At 34.1% G+C, this 23794-nt stretch overlaps 1 protein-coding gene across 1 annotated transcript in view; it reads left to right on the top strand.

The window, feature by feature from the left end:
• The window catches only part of Faah2 (fatty acid amide hydrolase 2), a 154659-nt gene that overhangs the window by 87281 nt on the left and 43584 nt on the right, over nucleotides 1–23794 (top strand). The window contains exon 10 of the mRNA XM_077793646.1: nucleotides 3107–3301. Coding sequence (XP_077649772.1) covers nucleotides 3107–3301 — 195 coding nt within the window. The remainder of the gene's footprint in view (nucleotides 1–3106; nucleotides 3302–23794) is intronic.

Genomic DNA, 23794 nt, shown 5'->3' on the forward strand with positions numbered 1-23794 from the left:
TGGTTTCATGCCACAGAGCAGCCAGAAACAGGACTAACTCTATTCCACCATCTTGGCCTCGTGTTGTTTTTTTCTTTTAATGAGTGTCTTGTGGATATTCATGATGGTGAGATTCTCTGTGGCATATTCATCCACATACATAGGAAAGTTAGGTCAGATTCATTCTATTGTATTTTCCTATCTCATCCCTCATCCTTTCCCTTCATTTCCATTTGTTTATTTCACTGATTTTTTTTTTCTATTTATCTATACCACCCTATTTTGGATTAGCTTCAACATACCAGAGAAAACATTTTACCTTATACTTTTTGACAATGGTTCATTTTATTTAGTATGATAGTTTCCCATTCCATATATTTATCATAAAATGCCATTAAGTCCTTCTTCCTTATGGCTGAGTAATACTCCATTTATATATATATATTTTTTTTCTTAATCTATGCATCAGTTGAAGGGCACCTAGGTTGTCTCAGGATTCATTTTGGCATAATTATAAAAGCATGGGATATAATTTTCCCTAATTCAGTCCCCGGTACTTCCCCTTTCTGTCACCCTCTCCCTCACCCTGTTTCCTTCCTTCTACTCTACTGATCTTTCTGCTATTTACTTTTAGGATTTTTTAGTTAGTGTGGTGATATTCGCTGTGGCATATTCATATATGCACATAGGAAAGTTAAGTCAGATTAATTTCACAGTTCTTCCCTTATCCTGTCCCTTCTTCTTCCCCCTCAGTTCCCTTTATCTAGTCCCCTCATCTAAATCCCTTCTCTGTACCTCTCCTGCTCTCTTAGAGTTGTTCTCTCCTTCTTCTTCCCCTTTAGTTTGTATTAGCTTCTGCATATCCAACAAAACATTTGGCTTTCTGAGTCTGGCTTGTTTCATTTTGCATGATAGTCACCATTTCCATCAATTCACCAGCAAATGCTATACTTTCCTCTTCCTTATGGCTGAATAATACTCCATTATGTACATATACTACATTTTATTTATCCATTCATCTTTTGAAGGGCACCTACTTTGGCTCCACAATCTGGCTATTGTGAGTAGCGATGCTATAATAATTGATATGCACATATCACTATAATATGATGATTTTTAGTTATTTTGGCTAAATGCCAAGTAATGGGATAGCTGCATCCTATGGTTTTCCATTTCTCTTTTTGTGAGGAATCTCCATACTGTTTTCCAGAGGGGTTGCACTAATTTACAATCTTACCAACAATGTATGAGTGTGCCTTTTTCCCCCAAATTCTCACCAACAGTTATTATATTTGTGTTCTTGATAATTCCTATTCTAGATGGAGTGAGATGAAATCTCAATGTAGTTTTTAAAAATATTTTTAAGTTGTAGATGGGCACACAATATCTATATTTATTTGTATGTAGTGCTGAGGATTGAACCCAGTGCCTCACAGATGCGAGGCCAGCGCTTTCCCACTGAACTACAGCCCCAGCCCCTCAATGTAGTTTTGATTTACATTTCCTAATTGCTAGCAATGTTGAAAAGTTTTTCATATATTTGTTGGCATTTGTATATCTTTTTTGTGAGGTGTTCATTTGCCTGTTTATTAATTGGGTCATTTGGTTTTGTGTGTGTGTGTGTGTGTGTGTGTGTGTGTTTATACCCTCTGGATATTTATGTTCTAAGGAGAAGATGGCAAATATTTTCTCTCATTCTGCAGGCTGTCTCTTCAGAATCTTGTTTCCTTAGCTGTGCATACATTTGTTTGTTTGTTTTGTTTTGTTTTGTTTTTTAAATTTGATACCATACCACTTATTGATTTTTGGTTTTATTTATTGAATTTGGGGAGTCTTCTTAAGGAAGTCAGTTTCTGGGCTAACATGTTAGTGTGTTGGGCCTATGTTTTCTTCTAGTAATTGCAGAGTTTCTGGTCTAATTCCTAGGTCTTTGATCCACGTTGAGTTGGCTTTTGTGCAGGGTGAGAGATAGGGGTCGAGTTTTATTCTTCTACATATGGATATCCTTTTTTCCTAGGACCAAAAGAATAGATATCAACGCTATTCTTCAAAGTGTGTTTTTGGCACCTTTGTGTATTATCAGACAACTGTATTTATGTGTGTTTGTCTCTGTGTCTTCTATTCTATTCCATTGTCTTTGTGTCTGTTTAACATTGTATTTTAATTATGATAGCTTTGTAGTATAATTTGACGTACTGTGATCACTCTAGCAATCACTATTTTTGTTCAGGATTGCTCTGGTCTTTCTGGGTCTCTTATTTTTCCAAGTGAAAAATAAGAGAACTGTTATTTTAGAACTGTTTTTTTTTCTAATTCTGTGAAGAATATCATTAGTATTTTGATGGGGACTGCATTTAATCTTTATAATATTTTTGGTTTATGACCATTTTGATAATATTAATTCTACCTGTCAAAGAATATGGGAAGTCTTTCCACCTTCTACAGTCTTCTTTTATCACTTTCTTCAGTGGTCTATAGTCTTCATTGGAGAGGTCATTCACATCTTTCATAAGATTAATTTCCAAGTATTTTTTTAGATTATTGGGAATGGGATAGTTTTCCTAATTTCCTTTTCAGAAGATTCATTATTGGAGTATAGGAAAGTGATTGATTTATGTACCTTGATCTTATATTCTACTACTTTACTAAATTTGTTTATAAGCTCTAAAAGATACATTCTTCTGGTATATAATTCTATCATAAAATATTGCTAAGAGTTTTGGGAGTGTATATTTTTAATCAGCATTGAGTTTTAAAAAAATAGTCTACATGTTCAAAATAATGTTCTCATTAAACAATAATACTATGGTACATTATTTTGATTAAAATAGTATACAGTTAATATTAAAACATGTACATAATTGGTTTTTATATGAAAATATTAATTATGTAATATACTGTCAGGAAAATCTAGTAATCCTATAAGTAGCATTATTTTAAAAGATATGAAGGAGTTAACAGTAAATGCACAAAAATGCTCAGGTTTTGATCATAAGGTTATAAGGTTTTATTTTTATCACTTTCTTAGTGTTCTATAATGTACATGTATTATTTGTATAAGAAAAGACAATGGGCAATAGTAATTAAAATTATTTCTTTATTTAAATTGGTATTTATTATTTTGTAGGACTGGCTCTGTTCGAGGAAAAGTTCAAATATAACAAAGAGAAATACAAGAAGTTTAAGGCAGTTGAAGAAAGCCTGCATAAAGAACTGGTGGAGATGCTAGGTGATGATGGTGTGTTCTTATATCCCTCACATCCCACAGTGGCTCCCAAGCATCATGTTCCACTTACGAGGCCTTTCAACTTTGCTTATACAGGTACATACCTCTGTTCATTTCATTCTGTAATCTTAAAGAAATAGAGATATTTTCACGAAAAGCATAATTTTCTTTTGCTGGCTTTAAACACACTCTGTAGTTGAAAGCATACTGTGAACAAGAGTTCCTAATGTCTTACATGGAACATGCTTCACTAATATTTGTCCTCCCCAGAAGAAACTGCAACTTAATAGTAGTAGACATCTTTTACAGAACTGGGGTTCAGTGGCTTGTATTCAATAACCCAGTGTGATCTCACTGAATTCAAATGTTTCCTTACATGATCTGGCACATTGTAAAATCAAGTTACTATATTTCCTTGGATCTATAGCTTTCTAGAAGATTCTAGTACAGAAGACAGTTCCCAAAGGAACCACTTATTTGCCTTAACTACGATCCATCTGAGTTTTATTTATTATATTGTTAAACCTACTCATTTGTTTCACATTGTTTAGGAACCATGAATGAGTCATGGTTATTTGAGTTTTAAAGGTCTCAGGATTTGTACTAGGTCAGTTTCTGTGGTTTCTCAAGGGTCTCTCTCAGGACCTTACAATTATATTTGAGATGAAGTTAGGATTTCTGCCAAATCTTGCATTTCCACTCTGGAAACTTCTAGTCCACTTAAACTTCTAATTTGGAGTCCTACTTATTTCAGCTCAAATAATTGTTTTTGGAACTTTTTAACCTATGCCTCCTGGAGCAGGACATCAAAACTTTCTGAACATATTTTCTTATCTTAGAAGTCAGGGTAATCAACATATTACAGTATCACTGTCAAGAATAAATGAAATGAAACATGTAAATAATTGGTATAAGGACCATAAAGGATTGGAATGTGGGAGAGGGTATAAAATTAAAGTCCTTATCCTTAATTTCCTCATCCATACTCTGTTCCTTAGTTTGGTCATTTACCTCAGAGCATTTTTTAAATATTTATTTCCAAATTGCTCTGGTTCACTGTTATCATCTTTTTATTTAAGTTATGAAGATAGGAAAATTATTTAATATTTAACAAAGAAACTATACAGAAAATTACTGATCATAGCCACTTTTGGATTTCCCTCAGTTTGAAGTATGTCACAATTTGAAATTTTACCCTACAGTTCAATACTAAGTACATTTGCATAGTGTCCATTATAAGACATGTTAGTTATGTTCCAGATGATATAGACACAAAATCCAGGATCAATACTAGCCATGATTTATCAGCTACCTAATAAATGCCAGAAACTGTGAACAAGGAATCCCATGCATAATCTCATTTAAGCTTCCCCCAATCCTTCACAATAGGTGTACTTATTTTCATATAAAAGATAAGGAAAACTGAGTTACTTAAAAAGTGACATAAATCCTTGAAGATGAATGAATATAATTGCCAGTATTCACATCCTCCCACAAAGAGGAATAAAATCAACAGTTGTATAGCTGAATTTTGAGATGAGTGACCATGGGAAAACACTGGAGCCCAAAAATGGAGAGATGGGAACACCTGGGAATGATAGCAAAGAGAAACACAGAACCCTGGCAACTGACACCAGCTTTGTAGCTAGGGGAAGGAGAACTCCCCATTTCAGGGTAAAGAGTGTATTGGTAAACTCCACAGCACAGATGGCAGAAATCCTAGCTACTGGAAAGCTTTGCAACCATCATATGCTTGCAGGCCAGTTAGGGGAAAAATCTGTAGTCTGTATAATAGCTTTAATTTGGAAAAGAATCTCATGTCATTTTCAGGCAATTCCCACAAAGCCTAGGGTCCTGTGGTTGGGCATCATCTTGAGAGATGAGCTATCCAAATTCATGCTATTCTTGGGGCCAGAAACATGCACATATTTTCATGTCTGAAACTTCTGCAGACATTGCACAATATGGGCAGGGAGGATTGCAGTATTACAACCCCAACTCGACCCAGAAGAGGAGCTGTGACCCCAGCAATCAAACCCTATCCTTACCTGATTAGAAAGGGATAAGCAGGAAAGTGCCATCAAGAACAGAAAATCAAGGATTCTAGTCTACCAGGAACAATGGTATGGCCATCCAGAAGTGGACCTTGCCAGTGTCAAGGCTGAAGGCTGGCACCTGTATGATAACATCCAGCCACATTACCCCATGTGTGAGCACCCTACTTTTTCATTGGAGTCAGCAGCCAGTTCCATAGTTCCTACTGCCACCATCACTGCACCTACACTACTTAGGAGTGTATGATCCTCCCCGTTGGGGCTAAGAATTATCCCCCAAAGTTTTATCAAAATCCACCCCCACAAACTCTCTGGGCATACATGCTCCTTTCCCAGTGAGCCCATCAGCCTTCACTGTAGGTACTATTGTTAATGCCACCTCTGGGTGCACATTGCCTCTGGGTGCACATCCCTCTATTATTTATCCAGCATCACAGGTGCTACCACCACCCTGCAACAATGCCACATCTGAGTGTGTGATAATTTCAGGACTGGGAAAAGGTACCATAGAAGTCTACTACTTATTCCCCATCACCTCTCCCTGAAAAATGTATGTGTTTATGCTACTGACTGATCTCAGTTATTCCCAATGCTGTGGGACTTCCACGGGTCCTTGCCAGGAACAAAGCTCACTCAGCATTTTCTAAGAAATCATCTATCACCTGACTGGTGCCACCATTCCAATTATCACTGTGAAAACAACATATATACTGTAGTGCACACAACTTTATTAATTATAAGAGTGTCCCAATAACTAGGTATCCCCAGAGAGAATGGATCCCTTGAACTCTACCACAGCATCTACAGTGTATATAGTGAATAATTATAGCCACAAGGCTGTAGGGTTATTACCCTAAGCATCCTAGCTGGAACCAAATCCAACATTTCATACAAAAGACCATATTAAGTAGAAAGCAGTTTAATAAAACGGTCACATTTTATTAAAGTGGTAGAGATAAGTGATGCACCAGTTACGCAAATATCAACATAGGAACAGAAGAATATGAATATGTATAGTAACATGAAAGATCCCCAAAGATACAATACTTCAGGAATAGATCCAAAAGAAAATTATATTGATGAAATATCTGATTCACAGAATTATTTTAAGGAAGTTCAATAAGATTCCAGAAAATACAGACAGCTGAACAATTTTTTAAATCAATGCATTGTATGAGAATCTGAAAAGAGTTAGTGATCTTGAGAGACAAACCTTGAAGAGATCAATAAGTTAAATTTTTAAAAAATTCAGTTGAAAGACAACAGACTAGATTAAGTAGAACAAAGATTATTAGAGCTTGAACACAGACTTTTTGAAATATTATGGTCAGACAAAAAAAATAAAAAGAAGAAGAAAGAAGAAAATCTGTGAGATATTTGGGATGCAAGTAAATAAACAGATATCCACATTTTGGAATTATCTGAAGGAGAACAAAGAAGGAACAGCATAGAAAACCTATATAATGAAATAGCTGAAAACTTTATTTAACTTGGGAAAGGTATGAACTTTTAGATACAAGGGATATATAAGACCCCAATAGACATTGCCAGAAAAGATCCTAACTCTAGAGTATTACAATCCAACTACCAAGAGCATAAGACAAAGATAACTACCAAGATCATAAAACTTCAAGAGGAAATCACCACATCATATTTGAGGGAATCCACATTAGATTATCTGTATATTTCTTAGCACAAACTTTGTAGGACCAAAGTGTATATAATGACATATTCTAAGATAAAAATGAAAATAACTCAACCAAGAGTACTATATCCAGAAGAGATACCTTTTAAAATAAAAGATAATTAAAGACATTTTAGGCAGGCAAAAACATAGACCTCATCATCACCAGAACAGATTTACAAAAGATATTTAAGAGGGTAATAAATTCAGAATTTAAAGAAATATAGTAAAAGTTTTGAGAACACATAAATGTATAAAATACTCTGGTAGACACAGAAAAGAAACATAAAAATGGAGTCTTATCAATATAGTAAATCAACAAAACACAAAGATGAGTAAGAAAATACAATAAACAACATTTAAAACAAATAGAAATAATTTCAAAAATGACAGAAGTCCTTACTTATCTATAGTAACCTCAAACGTAAACAAACTGAATATTCCAAATAAAAGAAAGAGATGGACTGAATGGATAAAGAAAAACACCTGCCAGGCGTGGTGGTGCATGGAGGATTGAGAGTTCAAAGACAGCCTCAGCAAAAGCGAGGTGCTAAGCAATTCAGTGAGACCCTGTCTCTAAATAAAATACAAAATAGGGCTGGGGATGTGGCTCAGTTATTGAGTGCCTCTGAGTTCAATCTCTGGTCCTCCCACCAAAGAAGAAAAGTACCCATTGTTATTCTGACTGCAAGAAACTCCCTTTTACTTCACTGGTAAAGAAACTCACAGAATGAAGTTGAAAAATGAAAAAAAGACATTCAACAAGAACAAAACCAAAGCAAAAAAGGAGTGGCTATTCTTATATTGGAAAAAATATACTTAAAGACAAAAAATTTGACAGGAGACAAAGAAGGTCACTCTATATTAATCAAGTGATCAATTAATCAAGAAAATATAATAATTGCAAGTGTATGTTCACCTAATGCCAGAGCACACAGTATTATGAAACATGCATTATTAAACCTAAAGGCAGATATAGTATCCAATAGTGGAAGACTAAGATAGCATTTCCATCATTGAAAAGATCACCCCAAGGGAAAAAAAATAACAAAGGAATAGCAAAGTTTAACTATAGATTAAAAAGAACTAACCAACATTAAGAGAGCCTTTCATCCAACAGTTGCAGAATATAGTACTTGGAATATTTTCTAGAATAAAACATATTACACCACAGAACAAATCTCAATACATATAAAGAATTGAAATAATATCATTGAGCTTCTCTGAGCTCAATGGAATATAATTGTAAATTAACCAATAATAGAGGATTCAGAAACTATATAAATTCCATATGTGGAATACAGTGAATTGGAGGCACTTATCACCTACCTGCTGCTCCACGAGACTGAACCAAACTAATACCTGTGCAGTTGCAGGTTGATTTGTGTTTGTGTTGAGAAGTCATAGGAAAGTGCTGATGGGCAACTATAGTCAGTGACCTATTGAAACCCATACATATTGTTGTCTAGAGTGGGAAGCACAATACAGTGCACCAAAACAATAGTGCTCAGCATCTTTGCTGGAGGATAAATTCATCTTTAGCAGGCTGAAAGAGAGTCCTAGTGACCCCCCATAGTGCAGCAAACATGAAGGCTGAGCAGATAAGAGACATGGGTTCTACGTAGAGAGATGGCATGGGAAAAAAGATTTTGCTCACTTCCAAACATTTCCATTCAGTGCTATGGTAGGGAGACATCTTTAAAGTGTCCTATTATCTAAGCACACTGCTTTGAAGATCAGATGCCCTTGCATTTTAAAAATATCTCCCAAACCTAGTGATTTCTTCTTTTCACTGTCTCAATGTGTTCTCAGTGTGAAACTATGGGCCCAAAGAAATGACTGGGTCTCTGATCTGCTGAGAACACTAAACAGTGGCAAGTGTACTCTGTGAGGTGGAAGGAAATGGAAGGATCATCCACATATATTTGGTGTTCAAATTCTGTGACTATGAGGAAGATGATCTGTGTGTGATTTTGCTAGAGTACTAGGCATGGGAGCAGTGTGGATGGGACTGGCAGATCCCTAAGTTCCTGCAGCACTTCACTCAATGCAGATCCCATAGGCTTGGTCACTTCCTCTATGCTTAGAGGCATTCAGATTATAAGACAAAATAACTTAAATATTGGCTATGCCCCTATGTGCACTGACTGAAAGTCTCAGGAACAAGGATGTGAAAATCCCATGGGTCCACAGGCACAGTGGGAGAGAGGGGCTGGCATGAATCTTCTGTTGTTCATACTGGAATCCCAAGGTGCAAGGATTGTGGCTAGGGGACTGAATTTAGTCCTGCTGCAGACATCTTTATTGGGCAATGAGGGGTAAAACTCCACCTACAAATTACCCTAACTAATTTGGTCTGTTTCACCTGAAGCTGAAAAACACACTTGGATACAGCTGTGACTCACTAAAAGGCCCTTACCTGGTCAATTGCAAATTTAGGGGACCCAGAAGGAAATGTCTCAATTTTATACGTACTACGCACTAACAAATTATGCCACTGGAATTCCTCAATAATGAGGTACCTTTGACTTGTGTTTATTTTTACTTTTAGTTTATTTTTGTTCTGTATTGCTTTGTTTTCCCTCTTCCCCCCTCCACACTGTTATATATTTTAAATTCTCCAATTGGAGTGCACTCTCTCTTTTAATTCTTATTCGTTTTTTTACCCTCTTTTCAATTACTTTTATGTCTTTCTTTCATTTTCTATATTTTTACTTAACTTAGTATTAATTTTACTTTCATTAATGTGTAATATTTCTCTGTTCCATATTTTTATTGATAATTCAGTGTTATATTTGCTGGCTTCTAGGTTTTAAATTTTCTACACTTTCTAGGCTTAAATAAGAAATGAAACCTCATTGCTGAATCTATGAAGAAGAATATGAAGTCTTTTTTCACATAAATCATAGAGGAATATATCCACTGGAGCTGAATCAATGCTTTATATTAGCAGTGTATATTATCATGCCTTTGGCTATAATGTTAGTAGATTGTGAGAAAATACTTGCAATTTAATTTTATGTTAAGTTTTTTTTGTTCTAATTAGTTATACATGACAGTAGAATACATTCAGGCAAATCATACATAAATGGAGTGGATCTTGTACATGATGTATGATTGCATTGGCCATGGAGTCATATTTGTACGTAGGATATCAATGTCTGATTCATTCTACAATCCTTCCTACCTTGACATCCCTTTCCCCTCACTTCATTTACCTCTGCATAATCCAAAGTACCTCTCTTCTTCCCTAGCCCCCATTATTGTGAATTAGCACTCACATATGAGAGAAAACATTCGGACTTTGGTTTGGAGGATTGGCTTATTTCGGTTAGCATGATATTCTCCAGCTGTATCCATTTACCAGCAAATGTCATAATTTTATTCTTTTTTTAAGCAGAGTAATATTCCATTGTGTATATATACCACATTTTCTTTATCTATATTAACCACATGAACCTCAGATACAGCATTAATCTCTAGGATATATAAAGAGCCAAAAAAAAAAAAAAACCTTAACACTCACAAAAGAAACTCTAAGCTATAAATGGGCTCAGGAACTGAACAGACATTTCACAGAAGAAAAAATACAATCAATGAACAAACATATGAAAAACTGTTCAACATCTCTAGCAATTAGGAAAATGCAAATCAAAACTACATTGTTGGCTGGGGTTCTGGCTCCGTGGTAGAGTGCTTGCCTAGCATGCATGTGGCAGTGGGTTCAGTCCCCAGTACCACATAAAAAAAAACTAAATAAACAAAATAATGGTATTAAAAAATTACATTGAGATTTCATCTCACTTCAACTAGAATGGCAATTATCAAAAATACAAGCAATAATAAATATTGGCCATGATGGGAGAAAAAGGCATACTCATACATTGTTGGTGGTACTGGAAATTGATGTAACCACTATGGAAAGCAGGATGCAGATTTCGCAGAAAACTTTAAATGGAATCACCATTTCACTGAGCTATCACACTCCTTGGTTTATAGCCAAATGATTTAAAATCAGCATACTATACTGATGCAGCCACATCAATGTTTACAGCAGCTCAATTCACAAGAGCTAGACTATGGAACTAACATAGGTGTCCCTCAATAGATGAATGAATTAAAAAAATGTTCTATATTATTATAGTCCCTTTCTTCTCTATGACCAGTGGTGGTGTAAAGATGTTTTTAATAGATTTTTATTGTATGTCTATATCCTTAAAAATAAGGTAAATGCAAATTAAAACTATACTGATATTTCATTTCACCTCAGTCAGAATGGCTATTATTAAAATAAACAAAATTAAAACAAATTTTGGCAAGAATGTGGGAAGAAGAAACTCTTCTTCAGTGTTTGTGAGAATGTATATTGGCAAAGCCACTGTGAAAAACAGCATGGAAGTTCCTCAATAAAAATAAAAATATTTATGCCATTGAATCCATCAAAACCACTTCTGGATACATAGCTGTATGAATCAAAGTAAGCATACTGTAAAAATTCTAGCACACACATGTGTATTTTGCCAGTATTGACAATAATCAAGGTATGGAACCAGCCTATATGCCCATCAGCTCAAAAATGAATAAATAAACCATGTGATAGTTTGTAGCTATAAGGAAGAGGAAAATCATGTTATGTGCATGAAAATGGGTGGAAAAGAAGGTCATCATGTAGAGAAAAATAAGTCAGAATCAGAAAAATATCATTTGTTTCCTCTCATATGTGGAATTTAGAATGAAAAAAAATGGCTTACATGAAAGTTGAAGGGGGACTATTAATAGGAGAAGAATGTGGGAAAGGTAAGGGAGGGGAAATAGGGAGGGTAGATATGATCAAAGAAATTGTCACAATATATTCCATTATGTTATATAATTATTATGCACAATAATTATAATTTTAAAATAAGATGTTCAAATTCATGGAAACAATATGCTAAAAAATAAGTAGTATTAAATAAAATGGAAAGAAAATCTTTGTTAAAAAATATAAAAAGAAACAGCTTAGCAAAATTAATGGGACCCATAAAAAGCAATATTAAAAGGGAAATTTATAACAATATGCACTTTATAAACATTAAAGTGTTTATAAACATAAAATGTTTCAAGTCTTGGGTTGCAGCACAGTGATAGAGTGCTTGCCTTGTACACATGAGGCCCTAGGTTCAATCCTCAGCACCACATAAAAATAAATGAATAAAAAACGTTGCATTTATACACAATGGAATATTACTCAGCATTAAAAAATAAAAAAATCATGGCATTTGCAGGGAAATGGATGGCACTAGAGCAAATTATGCTAAGCGAAGTTAGCCAATCCCTAAAAAACAAATGCCGAATATCTTCTCTGATATAAGGGAGGTGACTCAAAACAGAGTAGGAAGGAAGAGCATGAGAAGAAGATTACCATGAAACCAGGAAAAGAGGAGGGAGGGAAAGAGAGGGAGAAGGGGAATTGCACGGAAGACGGAAGGAGACCTTCATGGGTTCACAAAATACATATACGATGCTGTGAGGGGGAAGGGAAGAAAAAAGAGAGAAAGAGAGAGAGAGAAGTGTCACAGTAGAATGGGTAGGGAGTGGTGATGGGAGGGGAGGGGAGGGGAGGGGGGATAGGGAGGACAGCAGAATACAACTGACACTAGGGTTGCTGTATGTATACACATGGATGTATAACCAATGTGATCCTGCAATCTGTACAGGTGGAAAAATGAGAATTCATACCCTATATGAATCAAATGTATGATATGTCAAGATCATTGCATTGTCTTGAACAACTAATTAAAAAATTAAAAAATAAACGTAGTGTCCATCTACAAATAAAAAAAAATTAAAAATGTTTCAAATAAATAAACTCATAGGGAATTTCAAGGAACTAGAAAAATAAAATCTTAGCAAACTCAAAATTAGGAGAAAGCAAGAGTAAGCAAAATCATATCATAAATAAATAAGAGATTACAATTACAGAAGACTAATGGAACAGTAGGTTCTTTGAAAATATAAAATAAACAATACTTTAAATAGGTTAGGAAACTAGAAAAAATAAAAACTCAAATAAAAATGGAAGATTAAAAATATGTTACAACACACACCACACAAATACTAAGTTTGACTGGAGCCTTTTTTAATTTCTTTCATACATGATAATAGTGGAATGCTTTACATTCATAATTATCCATTGTCAGCCCAATTTTTCATAATTATGTATATAAAGTATGTTCATGCCAAATTATGCCATTATACATGAGCTCTCTTATTGATTTTTTTGCATTACAATTCTTAATACACCTTTATACCACAATATATCATATCTCTGTATATAAGGCATGTTGACAGCAAATTCACATCTTCATACATGTATTTTGTATAATGATGACCATCTCCTTCCACCATCCTTGCTATTCCCCTTCCCCCTCCCTTTCCCTCCCACCCCTATTCCCTATCTAGAGGTAATCTTCCTCCCCTGCTCTCCCTCCCTTCCCCACTTTGAGTCACCGCCCTTATATCAGAGAAAACATTCAGCATTTGTTTTTGGGATTGGTTAACTTCACTTAGCATAATCTTCTCTAATGCCATCCATTTCCCTGCAAATGCCATGATCTTATTTTTAATGCTGAGTAATATTCCATTGTGTATAAATGACATAATTTTTTATCCATTCATCCACTGAAGGACATCTAGGTTGGCTCCACAATATTGCTATTGTGAATTGTGCTGCTATAAACATTGATGTGACTGTGTCCCTGTAGTATGCTGTTTTTAAGTCCTTTGGGTATAGTCCAAGAAGAGAAATAGCTGGGTCAAATGGTGGTTCTATTCCCAGTTTTCCAAGAAATCTCCATACTACTTTCCAAATTGGCTGCATTACTTTGAAGTCCCACCAGCAGTGTATGAGTGTACCTTTTTCCCCACATCCTTGCCAAAACTTGTTGTTTGTCTTCATAATAGCTGCCATTCTTACTGGGGTGAGATGGTATCTTACAGTAGTTTTGATTTGCATTTCTCTGATTGCAAGAGATGAGCATTTTTCATATATTTGTTGATTGATTGTATATCCTCTCCTGAAAAGTGTCTGTTCAGGTCCTTGGCCCATTTATTGATTGGATTATTTGTTTTTTTGGTGATTATCATGTTGAGCTCTTTATATACCCTAGAGATTAGAGCTCTGTCTGATGTGTGAGGGGGAAAAATTTGTTCCCAGGATGTAGGCTCCCTGTTCACTTCACAGATTATATCTTTTGCTGAGAAAAAAACTTTTTAGTTTGAATCCATCCCATTTGTTGATTCTTGGTTTTAATTCTTGTGCTATAGGTGTCTTATTAAGGAAGTTAGAGCCTAGCCCCACGTGATGAAGATTAGGGCCAACTTTTTCTTCTATTAGAAACAGAGTCTCTGGTTTAATTTCTAGATCCTTGATCCATTTTGAGTTAACTTTTGTGCATGGTGGAAGATAGGGATTCATTTTCATTTTGTTGCATGTGGATTTCCAGTTTTCCGAGCACCATTTGTTGAAGATGCTATCTTTTCTCCAGTGCATGCTTTTGACAACTTTGTCTAATATGAGATAGTTCTAGTTTTGTGGATTAGTCTCTGTGTCCTCTATTCTGTACTATTGGTCTACCAGCCTCTTTTTGTGCCATTACCATTCTGTTTTTGTTACTATTGTTCTGTAGTATAGTTTAAGACCTGGCATAGCGATACCACCAGTTTCACTCTTCCTGCTTAGAATTACTTTAGCTATTCTGGGTCTCTTATCTTTCCAGATGAATTTCATGATTGCTTTTTCTATTTCTATGAGGAATGCCATTGGGATTTTGATCAGAATTCCATTAAATCTGTATAGTGCTTTTGGTAGTATGGCCATTTTAATAATATCAATTCTGCCTATCCAAGAGCAAGGTAAATCTTTCCATCTTCTAAGGTCTTCTTCTATTTCTCTTTTTAGGGTTCTGTAGTTTTCATTGTATAGCTCTTTCACCTCTTTTGTTAAGTTGATTCCCAAGTATTTTTTTGAGGATATTGTGAATGGGGTAGCTTTCCTCATTTCCCTTTCAGAGGATATGTCATTGATGTACAGAAATGCCTTTGATTTATGGATGTTGATTTTATATCCTGCCACTTTGCTGAATTCATTTGCTAGTTCTAGAAGTTTCCTGGTGGAGTTTTTTGTTTCTTCTAGGTATAGAATAATATCATCAGCAAATAGTGGTAGTTTAAGTTCTTCTTTTCCTATAGCTATTTCTTTAATTTCTTTCATCTGTCTAATTGCTCTTGGCAGTGTTTCAAGAATTATGTTGAATAGAAGTGGTGAGAGAGGACATCCCTGTTTTGTTCCAGATTTTAGAGGGAATGCCTTCCATTTTTCTCCATTTAGAATGATGTTGGCCTGAGGCTTAGCATAGATAGCCTTTACAATGTTGAGATAAGTTCCTGACATCCCTAGTTTTTCTAGTGTTTTGAACATGAATGGGTGCTATATTTTGTCAAATGCTTTTTCCACATCTATCAAGATGATCATATGATTCTTATCTTTAAGTCTATTGATGTGATGAATTACATTTATGGATTTCTGTATGTTGAACCAACCTTGCATCCCTGGGATGAATGCAACTTGATCATGGTGCACAATCTTTTTGATATGTTTTTGTATTCAAAAATTTGCCAGAATTTTATTGAGGATTTTTTCATCTATATTCACTAAAGATATTGGTTTGAAGTTTTCTTTCTTTGAGGTGTCTTTGTCTGGTTTTGGAATAAGGGTTATATTGACCTCATAGTGTTAATTTGGAAGTACTCCCTCTTTTTCTGTTTTCTGAAATAGATTGAAGAGTATTAGTATTAGTTCTTCTTTAAAGGTCTTGTAAAACTTGGCTATATATCTTTCTGATCCTGGGATTTTCTTTTTTGGTAATCTTTTGATGGCTTCTTCTATTTCCTCACTTGATAATGTTCTGTTTAAGTTGTTTATATCTTCCTGACTCAATCTGGGAAGTCATATGATTCTAGGAATTTATCGATGCCTTCACTATCTTCTATTTTATTATATTATAAGGTTTCAAAGTAATTTCTAATTCTCTTCTGTATTTCTGTAGTGTCTATTGTGATATTGCCTTTTTCATCCTGTATGCTAGTAATTTGGGTTCTGTCTCTCCTTCTCTTCATTAGCATGGTTAAGGATGTGTCAATCTTATTTATGTTTTCAAAGAACCAACTTTTAGTTTTGTCAAAATTTTCAATTGTTTCTTTTTTTTGATATCATTGATTTAAGCTCTGATTTTAATTATTTCTTGCCTTCTACTGCTTTGCTGCTGTTTTGTTCTTCTTTTTCTAGGTCTTTGAGTTATAGTGTGAGGTCATTTATTTGTTGACTTGTTTTCTTTTTTTTTTAAAGAAAGAGAGAGAATTTTTAATATTTATTTTTTATTTTTTCGGAGGACACAACATCTTTATTTTATTTTTTTATGTGGTACTGAGGATCAAACCCATTACCCCATGCATACTAGGTGAGCATGCTACCACTTGAGCCATATCCCCAGCCCCAGCTTTTTCTTCTTTTAAGGAATGAACTCCATGCAATGAATTTTCCTCTCAGTGCTGCTTTCATAGTGTCCCAGAGATTTCGATATGTTGTGTCTGAGTTTTCATTTACCTCTAAGAATGTTTTAATTTCTTAAAATGATGACTTATATAACCCATTGTTCATTCAGTAGCATATTTTTCATTCTCCATGTGATGTAAGAATTTTTCTTCCTTATTTTATTATTGATTTCCAATTTCATTCCATTATGATCGGATAAAATTCAAGGTAGTATTTCTACTCCTTTGTACTTCCTAAGAGTTGCCCTGTGGCATACTATATGTTCTATTTTTGAGAAAAATCCATGTGCTGCTGAGAAGAAAGTGTATCTGCTTGATGTTGGTTGATATATTCTATATATGTCAATTAAGTCTAAGTTATTAATTGTGTTATTGAGTTCTATAGTTTCTTTATTCAACTTTTGTATGTAAGATCTGTCCACTTCTGAGAGAGGTGGGTTAAAATCACCCATGATTATTGTGTTGTGGTCTGTTTGACTCTTGAACTTGAGAATAGTTTGTTTGATGAACATAGTTGCACCATTGTTTGGGGCATCTATATTAATGATTCCTATGTCTTGTTGGTGTATGGTTCCCTTCAGCAGTATGTAGTGTCCTTCTTTATCTCTTTTGATTAACTTTGGCTTGAAGTCTACTTTACTGGATATGAGTATGGAGGCCCCTGCTTATTTCTGTGGTCCATGTGAGTAGTATGATTTTTCCCAACCTTTCACCTTCTGACTGGAGCCTTTTATAACAACAATATGACAACAAATTGAAAGACAAAAGAAAAGGTAATTTTTGGAAAGATAAAAACTAATAAAATTGAATAATAAAAAAATCTACAGAGATCAGTAATTACTAGTAAGACTGATTCAGTAATAAATGTCTCCCAGCAAAGTCCAGCACATGAAACAGTTTTAATGCTAAATAATCTCACTTTTAATGAACTAATGACAAATCTCAAACTATTCAAATAAGGAAAAATGAACAAATTCTTTTAAGTTTTTTCTATGAGGACAGGTTTACCCAAAGCAGACAAAGACACAAGAGAAAACAAAAATTTAACACTTGACAGTAAGAGAAACTGTAGAGACACATAAATTCAGAAACTTTGAACATAACAAGAATTACTATGTTAGAAACACACCATCTTGCTGCTGCAGAGGTGGAAGCAGTGGCTGCTACTCTGGCTGATGAAGAAAGGGTAAGCACAAGTACTTAGAAAGAAAAGCATGGCAAAAAATGGCCTGGGAGAACCTGTGGAGTAGCAAAAGACACTATTTTTTTTGCTGTTATATCAGTCATATAATCATATGTGCAAATAGTGTAATAATGTTCAGTTTATTCTACTATCTTTCCTACCCCCATGCCCCATCCTCTCCCTTTACTCCCCTGTGTCTAATCCAAAGTACATCTATTCTTCCCTCTAATTGTGAATTACCATCTGCATATTAGAGAAATCATTCATCCTTTGCTTATAGAGGATTGGCCTATTTCACTTAGCATCATGGCCTCTAGCTCCATCCACTTATCAGCAAATTCAATAATTTCATTCTTTCAGTGATTTTTCATTGCGTTTGTATACCACATTTTCTTTATCCATTCATCTGTTGAAGGGTATAGTTGCTTCCATAGTTTAGCTATTGAGTTGAGCTGCTATAAATATTGATGTGGCTGTGTCACTATAGTATGCTAATTATAAGTCCCTTGGATATAAACCAAGGGGTAGGATAGCTGGGTGAAATGGTGGTTTTATTCCAAGTTTCTGAGGAATCTGCGTCCTGCTTTCCATATTTGCTGTCCCACCAACAATGCATGAAAGTACCTTTTTCCCCATATCTTTGTCAACATTTATTGTTGCTGTGTTCTTGATAATTGCCATTCTGACTGAGGTGAGAAGAAATCTTACAGTAGTTTTGATTTCCATTTATCTGATTATGAGAAATATTGAGTAGTTTTTCATATATTTGTTGATCAATTGTATTTTTTTTGTTCTGTAAAATGTCTGTTCCGTTCCTTAGCCCATTGATGATTGGGTTATTATTATTATTTTTTTGGTTTTAGGCTATTTAGGCTGTTTATATATTCTGGAAATTAATGCTTTATCTGAGGTACGTGTGGTAAAGATTTTCTCACATTCTGTAGGCTCTCTCTTCATGTTATTTATTGTTTTCTTTGCTGTGAAGAAGAATTTTAGTTTGATTCCATTCCATTTATTTATTCTTTTTAAAAATTGTTTTGTAGTTGTAAATGGAAAGAATGCCTTTATTTTATTTGTTAATTTTTATGTGGAACTAAGGATTGAACCCATTTCCTCATGAATGCTAGGCAACTACTCTGCCTCTAAGCTATAGCCTCAGTACCCATTTATTGATACTTGATTTTACTTCTTGCACTTTGGGTGTCTTGATAAGGAAGTTGGTTGCTAAGCTGATATGATGGGGATTTGGGCCTACTTTTCCTTCTGTTAGGTGCAGGGTCTTTGTTCCAGTGCCTAAGTCCATTATTCACTTTTTAAAAATTTTGTTTTTTGATTGTAGATGGGGATAGTACCTTATTTATTTATTTTTATGTGGTGCTAAAGCTTGAACCCAGTGCCTTACATGTGCTAGTCAAGTGCTTTACCACTGAGCTATAATCCCAGCCCATCTTGATCCTCTTTGAGTTTTCTAACAGGTGAGACATTTTACTATATATGGATTTTCAATTTTTCCAGCACCATATGTTGAAGAGACCATTTTTATCAAATGAATTTTTTGGCATATTTGTCTACTATGAGATAACTGTATTTATGTGGGTTTGTCTCTGTGTCTTCTATTATGTACCATTGGTCTGCATGTCTGCTTTGTTGCCAATACTATGCCATTTTTGTTATTATGGCTCTGCAATATAATTTAAGGTCTACTACTGTGATGCCTCCTGATTCATTTTTCTTGCTAAGGATTGCTTTGGCTATTCTGGGTCTCTTATTTTTACAAATGAATTTAATGATTGCATTTTCTATTTCTATGAAAAACATCATTAGGATTTTTACAGGGATTATATTAAATCTGTATAACCTTTTTTGGGCAGTAGGCCCATTTTGATATGTTAATTCTGCCAATCCAAAAGCATGGGAGGTCTTTCCATTTTCTAAGGATTTCTTCTGTTTCTTTATTTAGTGTTTTATAGTTTTCATTGTAGAAGTCTTTTACCACTTTTGTTAAATTGATTCCCACATATTTTTGAGACAATTGTGAATATTGTATTTTTACTAATTTCTGTTTCAGTTGATTCATCACTAATGTATATTGTATAGGAATGCAATTGATTTATGGATGTTAACTTTATATTCTGCTACTTTGATGAATTCATTTATGAGCTCTAGAAATTTTCTGGTGGAGTTTTTTGTTGTTGTTGTTGTTGTTGTTGTTGCTGCTGTGTTTTTCCCCCAGGGTTTTTTCTAAATATAGAATCATGTCTGGGCAAATAGGGATAGTTTCAGTTCTTATTTTCCTGTTCTTATTATTTCGACTGCTTCTTCTGTCTAATTGCTCTGGCTAGAGTTTAAAGGATGATGTTGAATAGAAGTGGTGAAATGGGGCATCCTTTTCTTGATCAAGTTTTTAGAGAGAATGTTTTCAATTTTTGTCCATTTAGAATGGTATTAGCCTTGGGTTTTAGCATATATAATTTTTACAACATTGAGGAATGTTCTTACTATGCCTAGTTTTTCTAGTGTTTTGAACATGAAGGGATGCTGTACTTTATCAAGCTCTTTTTCTGCATCTATTAAGGTGATCATATGATTCTCTATTGAGATGCTAATATGGTTCTTGTCTTTAAACCTATTGATGTGATGAATTACATTTATTAATTACCACATGTTAAACCAACCTTACATCACTGGGATGCACCCCAATTAATCATGGTGCACTACTTTTTAATATGTTTTATATGTGATTTCTCAGTATTTTAATGAGAATTTTTACATCTATGTTCATTAGGGTTATTGGTCTGAAGTTTTCTTTCCTTAATGTTCTTTTGTTTTGATATGGTATCAGGGTGATACTGACTTAATGAATGAGATTGGAAGAGTTCCTTCCTTTTTCATTTCATGGAATAATTTGAGGAGTAGTGTTGTTAATTCTTCTTTGAACGTCTTGTAGAATTCTGCTGTGAATCCATCTAATCCTGGGCTTTTCTTGGTTGGTAGGCTTTTGATGGCATCTTATATTTTATTGTATTAAACTGATCTGTTTAAATTGTGGATGTCCTCTTGATTCAGTTTGGTTACTTATATGTCTCTAGAAATTTGTCAATACCTTCAGCATTTTCTATTTTATTGGAGAAGAAAATTTTAATATATTTTCTGTCTATCATCTGTACTCCAGTAGGGTCCATCAAGATATATCATTTTTCATCACAAATTTCAGCAATTCGAGTTTTCTCTCTGTTTCTGTTCATCAGTGTGCATAAAGGTTTATCAATTTAATTTATTTTCTCAAAGAACCAACATTTTTATCAATTTTTTTGTTTCTTTTGATTTCATTGATTTCAGCTCTGATTTTAATTACTTCCTGTCTTCTGCTTTTTGTGATGATTTATTCTTATTTTTCTAGTGCTTTGAGATGTAAGGTAAAGTCATTTATTTATTGACTTTCTGTTCTTTTAATGAATGAGCTCAACACAATGAATTTTCCTCTTAGCACTACCTGAATAATGTCCAGAGATTTTGATATGGTGTATCACTATTCTCATTTACTTCTAAGTATTTTTTTATATCATCCCTGATTTTTTCTGCCATCCATTTGATATTCAATAGCATATTATTTCATCTTCAGTTGTTAGAGTAGCTTCTATTTTTATTCTATTATTGATTTCTAATTTCATTTCATTGGAATCTGATAGAATGCAGAGTATTTTCTCTATTGTTTGTATTTGCTAAGAGTTGCTTTGTGGCATAAAATATTGTCTATTTTAGAAAATGATCTGTGTGTCACTGAACAGAAAGTGTATTCAATTATATATATATATATATATATATATATATATATACATTTAGTCTAAATTATTCATTGTGTTATTTAATTCCATAGTTTCTGTGTTTAGTTTTTGTTTTTAGGATATATCCAGTGGTGAGAGAGGTATTTCAAAGTTACCGAGTATTATTGTGTTGTGGTCTATTTGATTCTTGAATATGAGAAAGGTTTGATGTCCTTAGATGCTCCATTATTTGGGGGCATGAATCATTAAAATTGTTATGTCTTGTTGATGTATGATTCCTTTTGGCAGTATGATATGTCCTTTTTTCCCCTTCTGATTACCTTTGGCTTGAAGTCCACTTTATCTGATATAAGGATAGAAACCCTTGGTTTATTACATGATCCATGTTGGCAGTATGTTTTTCCACCATCCTTTCACCTTCAGTCTGTAGATGTCTTTGCCTATAAGGAGATTCTTCTGGAGACAGCATATTGTTGGGTGTTGCCTTTTAGTACAATCTGCCAATCTATGTCTTTGAAGGATGAGTTTAGGCCATCAATGTTCAGGGTTATTGTTGAAATATGATTTGTATTCATAGTCATTTGATTAATTTAGAGTTTTTATTTTGAATTAGTTTCTCTCTTGATTGACTATTACTTTAGTGTAGTTTCTTCCTTTGCTGGTTCTCACATTTTTTTTCATTTCATCTTCATGGAATATTTTGTTGAGAATGTTCTGTAGTACAGGCTTTCTAGTTGTGAATTATTTTAACTTTTGCTTACATGGAAGGTTTTTATTTCATTGCCAAATTTGAAGCTTAATTTTTCCGATATAGAGTTCTTTTTGGCATCCATTTTCTTTAAGAGCTTGGTATATATTATTCCAGGTCCTCCTAGATTTGAGGGTCTGGGTTGAGAAATCAGCTGAGATCTGAATTGGTTTTTTCGTATTCATAATCTGATATTTTTCTCTCATAGCCTTTAAAATTCTATCTTTATTATGTATGTTAGGAATTTTCATTATAATATTTCTTAGTTTATGTCTCTTATAATTTTGTGCATTTGGGATCCTGAAAGTCTCTTGTATTTGATTTTTTAATTTAATTCTTTAGGTTTCAGAATTTTTTTTATTGAAATAATTGTTTATTTATTTAGTTTGTATCTCCATGCCTTCATCTGTCCCAATAGATGTTTAATTTGGAATTTTCATTTATTCCATAATTCTTGAAAGTTATGTTCCTGATTTCTTAACATCTCTTCATGGTCAACTCTGTTTTCAAGATTATATTTTTTTCTTCATTGCCTGAGGTTTTATCTTCCAAGTTGTCTAGTCTGATGATGATACTTTCCATTGAATATTTATGGATTTTTGTTTTGTTTTGTTTTCTTCCTTTTGAAGATTCCTACTTGTTTTTTTTCACATTTTCTGCCTCTTTATTTAATTGATCTTTAAATTGCTGTATTTTATCTCTGATTTCATTCCTTATACCATCCTTTACATTTTAAATCAGATTAACTTATATTTGGGATGATAGTTTGGTGAGAACCATGGCTATACTACAAAAAATGCAATACAGATTTAGCAAATTCCATTAAAATTCTAATGATGTCCTTCACTGAAATTGAAAAGCAGTCCACAAATTCATTAGGGAAAAAAGAGTTCCAGAATAGCCAATGCAATTCTTAGTGAGAAAAGTTAAGCAGTAGTCACCACAATACCAGACCTTAAATGATTCTAAAGTGATATAGTAACAAAAACAGCATGGTATTGGCACTAAAAAGACATAAAAAACAATGCAGTAGAAGAGGAAACACGGAGACAAACCCACATATATACAGCTATCTCATAATAGGCAAATGTGCCATAAACATACATTGGAGAAAAGACAGTCTCTTCAAAAAATGGGGCTGGGAAAACTGGAAACCCACATCTAGGAGAATGAAATTGAACCCCTATTTCTTACTCTGCACAAACTCAGCTGAGTGGATCAAGGACCTTGGCAATAGACCAGAGACCCTCTACCTACTAGAAGAAAATGTAGGCCCAAATCTCTTCCATGTCAGCTTAGGAACTTACTTCCTCAACAAGACTCCTAAAGCAAAAGAAGTAAAATCAAGAATCAATGAATGGGGGGCTGGGGTTGTGGCTAAGTGGTAGAGCACTTGCCTAGTGTGTGTGAAGTACTGGGTTCAGTCCTCAGGACCAAACAAAATAAATGAAGGTATTGTGTCCATATGCAACACAATATTTTTTAAAAGAATTAATAAATGGGATAGTATCAAACTAAAAAGCTTCTTCTCAGCAAAGGAAACA

Source organism: Urocitellus parryii, chromosome X, assembly GCF_045843805.1.
Source record: "Urocitellus parryii isolate mUroPar1 chromosome X, mUroPar1.hap1, whole genome shotgun sequence".
NCBI classification, from domain to species: domain Eukaryota; kingdom Metazoa; phylum Chordata; class Mammalia; order Rodentia; family Sciuridae; genus Urocitellus; species Urocitellus parryii.